This window comes from Panthera onca, chromosome E3, assembly GCF_046562875.1.
Source record: "Panthera onca isolate mPanOnc1 chromosome E3, mPanOnc1 haplotype 2, whole genome shotgun sequence".
Lineage (NCBI taxonomy): Eukaryota > Metazoa > Chordata > Mammalia > Carnivora > Felidae > Panthera > Panthera onca.
The window spans coordinates 4,823,292-4,832,052 of NC_138354.1; the positions used below are offsets into that span (position 1 = coordinate 4,823,292).

Here is an 8,761-nt window from a genome sequence, read left to right on the forward strand (position 1 = left end):
CCGGCGGGGGGAGGGGGAGGGGGAGGGGCGGGGAGGGGAGGGGCACCCACCACGCATGCTGAGTATGTTACACCTGAGTGGGAGACTGAGGAATGAAGGAACTGTGGACACCTGGAGCTGATTCAGTCACGGCCCTGTCAAGGGGTGTCTCGCCATTGGGTGTGGCCACACCCCTCCTGGGCCGTCCCACCAGCCTAGTGTCCTCCCGTTAAACCACTTTCCCTTCCAGAGCCGTTGCCCGGGCCCGAACCCTTCAGGAAGAAAGAAGTGGTGGAGATCCTGTCTCACAAGAAGGCCTACAACACCTGTGAGGGGTTCGGGGAGTCCCAGGGCTTATGGGGGACAGGAGGCGGCCCCGTCTCTGGGCCGCAGAGCTTTGGATCCGCGGGGGTGGATGACACATTAGTCCGTGGGGGTCCGACACCGGCTGGGTGAAGGCCCTCTCCTAGGTCAAGGAACCCACCCCGGCGCAGGTGCCGCGCTGGGCTCCACCCTCATTGGCCCCGCCCCCTCGTTGGCCCCTCCTCTACAGGCCTCGGCTTCCGGGTTATGGCCCCGCCTCCAGCCGCATCCTCTACTCTCCCTCACGGGGTCTCCTCCCTCATTTTGGCACCACGCCCACAGACCCCACCCGAATCTAGGTCTAAGTCTTCGAGAACCTTGTCCTCGCCTTTATTCGGCCTTGGGAAGAACCCTCTGCCTCTCCGGGCCGGCTCCTGCCCCGCCCAGTTCCTTGCCCCGCCCAGGCCCCTCCCGGTAGCCCCGGGGAACTTAGGCGCCCCGCCCACTCCGCCCGGCCCCGCCCCCGGCTCACGCTCGCGGCCCGGCCCGCAGCCATCCTGCTGGCGCACCTGAAGCTGAGCCCCGCGGAGCTGCGGCAGGTGCTCATGAGCATGGAGCCCCGGCGCCTGGAGCCCGCGCACCTGGCGCAGCTGCTGCTCTTCGCTCCCGACGCCGACGAGGAGCAGCGCTACCAGGCCTTCCGCGAGGCGCCCGGCCGCCTCAGCGAGCCCGATCAGTTCGTCCTGCAGGTGCCGCGGCCGTGACCGCCGCCCGGGGTCGGGGGGTGCTGCCCGGCGGCCTCGGCCGCCTCCATCGGGGCTCTCGCTGTGACCGGGGCTGCGTGGGTCCCGCTCCCCTACCGCCACTGCGCTCGCGCCTCCGAGTCCCAGTTTTACACCTTTAATGGCCAGTTCCCACCCGGGGTTCAAGGTAGATGGGATTGTGCTTATTTTTGTGTGCTCATTTTGGGATTGTGCTTATTTTTCTTGAGGGGAATGCCGGGCGGCCAGCTGACCCCCACCCCAGGCTGCGGTGGGGCGGTGGGGCCCCCTGGTGGGATGGGTGCAATCCTGGCGTTGACTTCGTGACAGATGCTGTCGGTTCCGGAATACAAAACCCGCTTGCGCAGTCTCCACTTTCAGGCCACCCTACAGGAGAAGACAGAAGAGATCCGGGGCAGCCTGGAGTGCTTGCGCCAAGCCTCCCTTGAGCTCAAGAACAGCCGGAAGCTCGCCAAGATCCTGGAGGTCAGGGCGCACCCACTCTCCGATCACTCCACCTGCTTGTCTGCCCCTTGGGGCTTCCAATCTAGAGGCCCATCCTGATAGTGGTCTGGGGTGCGGGGTGAGCACCTGGGCAGGACCTGCCCACCTTTCTTTCCACAGTTTGTGTTGGCCATGGGCAACTATCTCAACGATGGACAGCCCAAAACTAACAAGACCACAGGCTTCAAGATCAACTTCCTGACGGAGGTGAGGGGACCAGTTGGCAGTAATGTATGAGCTTGCTCTACCGTATGGAGGCTGGGGAGGCCAGGCCCAACCCAAGTTGTGGCAGAGAGGAGGAGAGAATGTCATGGCCAAGGAGCGCCCTTCTCCCAGGAGGAAAAGCTGGCTGCCAGCAGGCCAGAATGTAATTGCAGTAAAGGATGGGTGGGGGACATTTTCCAAGCCAACCCTCGGGATCTGGAAAAATGGAGGGTGGGGGGACAGGGAGGGAAGACTCCAAGAGGAAGGAGAGAATCTCACCTGGTAGCTTCTGTGTCCTTAATACCGCCACCACTGTCAGGCCGTCCTAAGCCTATAAGATCTAAGATCTGAGAAAGGACAGCTTGAATACCTGGTCTTCCCACTGTTTCTGGGACCTTTCCCCATGGTACCTTTGATTGTTTTAAAAGAGAAGAAGAAAAGCTCCATTTGTAGATATGAATGTTTTAGGATGTCTGAAGCCCAGGAGGGCCACATATGGTTCCAGAAAATCACAAGAAGGAAGACATGTGAATGGTGTCCCACCACCGTCACCCAGGGGTCAGAAAATCTGGGGTTATATTTGCTGACAAGGCCTCACTGCCAAGGACAGAAAACCTGGTGGCCTTCTCTAGCCGATGGCTGTGGGCCTGGTTCCTGGGGGGCTGGAAGGATGTCTCAAAGGGAGACATCCTGTCTGGGCCAGGGAACCTCCAAACTCCTGAGGAGGCCTGTGGGCATCCCAGCAGAGCTTCAGAGGAAGAAATACTGGCAACTTTGGAGTAGCTGGGTGTCAAGGGCCAGGAATTGCTGTCACAGTCCAGGAGACGTGGGACCAAGGGTACCCAGGCCTGTGTGATCAGGTGTCTGATGGGGTCCTTGAGGAGTATGTCTGCTGGGCATCACTTGCAGCTGAACTCCACGAAGACTGTGGATGGGAAATCTACCTTCCTGCACATTCTTGCCAAATCGCTGAGCCAGCACTTCCCAGAACTCCTCGGCTTTGCTCAGGACCTGCCCACTGTGCCCCTGGCTGCCAAAGGTAGGCTGAGTGCATGGGCGGGGAAGCAGAGGTGCCACTGTCCTGGGCTGGGAGGCCGGGTGCTCGTGAGGCTCTGTTCCCTTCCCTACAGTGAATCAACGGGCCCTGACCAGTGACCTAGCTGACCTCCATGGCACCATCAGTGAGATACAGGCTGCTTGCCAGAGCACGCCCCCCTCCGTTGAGGACAAGTTTGCTGTGGTCATGACAGTATCCTCTGAGCAGCCAGTCCCAGCACCGGGATGGGGAGCTGTCTGTAGCCCCAGTGGCCACTGGGATCCGGGGGTCCTGGCAGAGGGTCCATCCTGGTGATTTAGAATCCAAGCACTTACACGAAGTCTGCATAACTGAAGAGGAGTTCTTTTGACTGTCCAAAAGCCACTGCCTCGCCCCATCTGTCCTCCTGGGCCATAGAGCCCAGATTTAAGTCACAGGCAGTCAGGAGAGGGGGACGTTGCCACAGAGTACAGATAGCGGCAAATGCTACAGAAAAAAAAGAGAGAGAGATCAAAGCCTAGAGAGTGACAGGGAGATACCATCAGCGGGTGTTTGGGGAGGAAGGGGTCACGGCATCTGAGAAGAGCCCACCGGGGAGACAGGGCTACCCTACAGAGAAGACAAGTGGAAGGCCACGAGGCTGACTGGCTGTGGTGGGCTTCATGGCCAGCTGAGAGGGCAGTGTGCAAAGGGACTGGAGCCCCCCGAACAAGCATGGCTCCTGGCTGAGCACAGGGCACGTGGCAGCTAGGCTCAGCCTGGGGTCACTGCCCGAGAACCTGAGGATGCCTGGCAGTTTCCTTAACGGGGCAATCAGTCCTTCCTAGAGACGGCCCAGCCGGTGCTGCGGGCCCTGGACGCGCTGCAGCGGGAGGCCACCGAGGAGCTGGGCAGGGCGCTGGCCTTCTTCGGCGAGGATTCCAAAGCCACCACCTCTGAGGCCTTCTTCGGCATCTTTGCAGAGTTCATGAGCAAGTTTGAGGTGAGCTGTGATGAGAGGCCGAAGAGGCCTCTTAGAAGTCCCTCTGGAGGTCAAATGAGGCCTCCATGAAGCCCAGATTGGGAAAGGGCCCCCCGCAAATGTGACAGGACCCCCATGGGGCCAATAGGTCCCTTCCCCGGCTCCCTGGGTGGGGAGATGAGGCAGGGCGGGGAGTCAAGGGTCCCTGGACCACTGACCAGCCCCTCCCCATGTGCCCCTTCCTCCCCAGCGAGCACTCAGTGACTTGGAAGCTGGGGACGGCCCACGCAGCTCAGGGATGGTTTCGCCCCTGGCCTGGTGACCTCCGGAGCTCATCTTGCCCAAGGCCCAGCCCAGTGGCCTGGAGCAGCCCCGAGTGGCCTGGGTGCGGGAGGTGGGGCCCGGCCTCCCCGCATCTCCAGCTACCTCAGCTGTCGGGCTCTGGGTGCCGGGAAGGTTCAGGGTCATCCAGGCTTCCCTCTGTGGGCCTCGGCCCCCGCTCCAAACAAGCACGGGGACATGGGGCAGAGCGGAGGCGCCAACTCCCCGAGGAGCGTGAACCACGGCTGCCCGCAGGTGTGCTCACACTGGGGGGCCTGGCTTTGCCCCTCCTGGCTCCGAGGGGCCTTCAAAGCAGCCGCTGGCTGTACGCACCCTCAGGACTCTGGTCTGGTCCCGGGGAAGGGTTTGTGGGTGGGGGTGGGGGCCGTGACCAGCAAGTGGATTGCGAGGCGGCCCCCAGTCGGGGGCAGTGTCTGCCATCTGCCCCTCAGAGCTCGGCCAGAGCACACTCTGCCCCAAGTGGGGACGTTGGAACCTCCTTTCCAAGTCTGCTCCCAGTGGGCTGAAGGGACACCCTTGCAAAACACACACCCGGACCCCAGAGAAGGTGACGGATGCCCTCGAACATGCCATGCCAATGGGCACGACAGGCCTGTGGTCCCTCACCCAGCCCCGGCCTCCTGGGACTGCTTGGAAGAAGGCAGGGAGGAAAGGAACCCCCAGGTGCAGGGACCTGGGAGCCTGGGTCTCGGAAGCTGGAAGAACTGCAGTTGACGGCAGCCCAGCAGAGCTGGCAGGAGAGATGCTGGGCAGGGATAAGGGGGAGAACTGGGTTAGGAAGGCATGCCTCGTCAGATGGTAGAATTGAGGGTTTTTATCCTGCAGACAAATTTAAGTCCAGTTTGGAAGTGGCGAGTTTGAAGTGGGGCGTCTGAGAATGGGATGGCGTGGCCAAGGTGGGGGCGGGGAGGACAGAGAGATGTTTCGGTTCTGGGTGAGCAGGATTTGGTGGCCGATTGCCTAGCTGGGTGGCAGTGACGTTCCCTGGAAGAGGTCACGTGAGCAGAGCAGGTGTAGCGGCGGACGACACAGTGGGACATGCTGGGGCCCCCAGAGGCTGTTTCCCGTGTGTGCCTGGAGGCCCTCGTGAGGACGGGAGGAGAGGAGACAGTTACCTGGATCCTAGGGACAGGGATGCTGTGGGTGGGGAAGATGTGTTAACTTCTTTCATCCTGTCCTTGCTCCAGTGGGCAGTTTCCGGCATCAGGCAGATTCCTCTTTCCTTAACTTTCTTCCAGAGAAGTCCGAAATGCACTTTAAACCTGTCTCTTGCATTCTTTTTCTCTCCCTACAACCAAATGCCTGATGTTGCTCTCGGATGGGATTTGGGACCCATTCAGTTCCTCCCAGTCTCCCACAGACTGCTCTTTGAAGCCATGTATGTTCTGTGCTTGTTCTCCACGCACAGCCACCGTGTAAAAATGGCTACATCGAAGCGTGCAATTCAGCGGGGGTAGGGAGAGAGGTTCGGATGTGGCTAGTGGTGCACGTTGGTCCCCGGCAGCTCAAGCTAGATAATTTCAGGAATTACCAAGGCCCACGTCTCTGAGAAACATGTCGGACAGTTAAAATCCCTGTGTGAGATCCACAGACATGATAGACTCCACCAGGCTGTAAGCAGACGTGATCCCCAAAGTAAATCCAGCCCCGTGCCGGGGGGCACAGGTTGGCAAGCCAAGCACTAGCTCTGTTTTCTCTCTAAATGCCTTGTATCAGGAACCTACTTTGCCACACAATGCCGTGTAACAAACAGTCCCAGATCTCAGTGGCTTAAAACAGCAGCCATCTACTGCTCATGACTCTGCGGGTCACCTGGGCAGTTCTGACCTGAGCTGGGCTCAGCGGACTCACTCATGTGTGGACGGTCATCTGTGAGTCAGCTAGACAGCTTTACTAGCCATGCAGGGCTCTCTCCTGTGTCTGGGGCTGTGGCTGGGACAGCTGGGACAGCTTCGCATGGCCTCTCATCCCCCAGCTAAATAGCCAGGACCGTTCACGTGGTGGAGGCAGGGGTCCAAGGGAACCAGAGTCACAGAAGGCCCCTTGAGGCCTAAGCTCAGAACTGCCACCCCACCCCCCCACAGTCTATGTCAAGTGACAAAGGCCAGCCCACATTCTAGGGAGGGAAAGTAGGCTCCACTCCTGACGAGAGATGATGCTAAGTCACATTGCAGAGGGTGTGGATTCAGGACAGGTGGAGAAGCAGGGCCATTTTCTGAATCAGTCTACCACCTGGCCGCTTGGCCTGACATCTTGGTACAGATCCCAGCCTCCTTAAATCCTCAGTGGCCTCGGTCCTGCCTGGACCCAGCACAGCTCTGGGTAGCCACCTCCTTATGTCCTCCAGGTGGCATTGCTTCCTTCTCTCTCACCCAGTCGCCTGACTCCACTGGGTCCAGGGGGCAGCAATGGCCTGTGCCTGCCTAGCAACCAGTCTCCCTTCTGCTGGGAACAGCACCCTGTTTTTCCTTTGGGAAATTATCTCTCCCCTACTCACAGGCCCTGAGCAGTGCTGACTGAACAAGGATGATCCCATGACTCTGGCTGGCTGACTTAGAGTCCAGTTAAGACTCATGTTAGCACTGTTTGGAAAGGGAGCTCCCTCTTTTCTGGGTGAATTGTTGGATACGTAGAGGGTAGAAGCCCGGAGGGGGCTCTCAGGACCACCACATGGAGAACACCTGCCTGGGTATGGAGCTAATACAGGGAAGAAGAGGAGAGCAGACTACTCAATACAACTCTTTTGTCCCTGGATCCAACCATGCCTGAAGCAGACTTCTGGACTTGTCAGTTTCTGAGCCAACAAATTCTCCCCCTCCATTTGTAAACTTTTAAAATTTATTTTAAGTTTTTGGCTTAGGCTGGTTTGAATGCGTTTCTGTCACTTGCAGCACTAAGAGGGTTGAATAATACACCCATCCACAGATGGTTATAGATGTTCAGTCTTTTACCATTCTCAGCAAGAGCTCTTCATTCATAAATGCATTCGCCAATACTTTTTGACTGCCTACTGTGTGCCAGACACCATGCTGAGTGCAGACATCTTTATGGGTCAGCCTTTCTGAGTTTGGTTTTCTGGGATTATACTTCATGGTGATTCTACACCCGAGTCAGTACAAAGCCCTATATGTGAGCCAATATGTGCGCCATACCCACCCCCCACCCCCCCACACCCCCTGCCAACTCCTTACCAAGTGTCAAGATGTGAATGCAAGCATTTATACCCCAGGAATTTATTTATTTCTCAATAATACTAACAAAATAACATAGCCTAATTACATGCCACCTTTCCTAATAACAAATGTTTATAGGTAGTGTGCCCAACGTTCTACATATTTCAGCTCATTTTAAGTTCACAATGACCCTCCTTGGTGGGTTTTGTGATCTCCTTTTTACAAATAAAAAGTGAAACTCAGGTTTGTGACTTGCTGGATCAAACACTCAGCTCTGTCTACATGAAAGGCCATCCTCTGCGTGGAAATATCTTCTTTGTCTTGCTCAACACAATTCTGTTAAATGTCATTTATTGGGGCGCATGGGTGGCTCAGTCAGTTAGGCATCCGACTTCAGCTCAGGTCATGATCCCACGGTTTGTGAGTTTGAGTCCTGCATTGGGCTCTGCTTCAGATTCTGTGTCTCCCTCGCTCTCTGCCCTTCCCCTGCTCATGCTCTCTCTCTCTCTCTCTCAAAAATAAATACATAAAACATTTTTAATAATAAAAAATAAAATGTTTACTTATTTAAAAAAAATTTTTAAGTGTCTTTATTTATTTTTGAAGGAGAGAGACAGACAGACAGAGCATGAGCGGGGGAGGAGCAGAGAGAGAGGGAGACACAGAATTCGAAGCAGGCTCCAGACTCTAAGCTGTCAGCACAGAGCCCGAGGCGGGGCTCGAACTCACAAACTGTAAGATCATGACCTGAGCCAAAGTCAGACGCTTAAACGACTGAGCCACCCAGGCACCCCTACTTATTTATTTTTGAGAGAGAGAGAGAGAGCATGGCGGAAGTGGGGGGAGGCAGTGAGAGGGGGAGAGAATCCCAAGCAGGCTCCACGCTGTCAGTGCAGAGCCGGATGAGGGGTTCAATCCCATGACCCTGGGTCATGACCAGAGCTGAAATCAAGGGTCAGATGCTCAACCGACTGAGCCACCCAGCCATCCCTCAACACAATTAAAATACATATAGGGACACCTGGGTGGCTTAGTCAGTGAAGCATCCAACTTCAGCTCAGGTCATGATCTTTTGGTTCGTGAGTTCAAGCCCTGCATCAGGCTGTGTGCTGACAGCTCAGAGCCTGGAGCCTGCTTCAAATTCTGTGTCTCCCCCTCTGTCTGCCCCTCCCCCACTCATGCTCTGTCTGTCTCTCAAAAATAAATTTTAAAATATTAATATATATATACATACACAAACATATATATGTGTATACATATATATGAGCATACATATATACATGTGTATACATATATATGTGTGTGTGTGTGTGTGTGTATATATATATATATATATATATATATATATATATTAGTCTTTCCAGGGCCACAGATGCTGGTGACTTCAACATAAAGCCCTATATAGCTCTTTTCTCGCTTCTCCTGTTTTTCCTGCTTTAGTCTGCTCCGGCTGCCACAACAAATACCACAAAGTTGCTTAGACCACAGGAGTTTTCTG

The 8,761-nt window shown here is 56.1% G+C and overlaps 1 protein-coding gene across 1 annotated transcript in view; it reads left to right on the top strand.

Annotated features, from left to right (window-relative positions):
* GRID2IP (Grid2 interacting protein) overlaps positions 1–7,771 on the top strand; it is a 36,492-nt gene extending 28,721 nt beyond the window's left edge. The window contains exons 15-22 of the mRNA XM_060649570.3: positions 230–307; positions 835–1,031; positions 1,374–1,529; positions 1,668–1,754; positions 2,661–2,790; positions 2,882–3,000; positions 3,605–3,769; positions 3,999–7,771. Of these exons, the coding sequence (XP_060505553.3) occupies positions 230–307; positions 835–1,031; positions 1,374–1,529; positions 1,668–1,754; positions 2,661–2,790; positions 2,882–3,000; positions 3,605–3,769; positions 3,999–4,070 (1,004 nt within the window). The 3' untranslated portion in view covers positions 4,071–7,771. The remainder of the gene's footprint in view (positions 1–229; positions 308–834; positions 1,032–1,373; positions 1,530–1,667; positions 1,755–2,660; positions 2,791–2,881; positions 3,001–3,604; positions 3,770–3,998) is intronic.
* Positions 7,772–8,761: the final 990 nt, after the last annotated feature.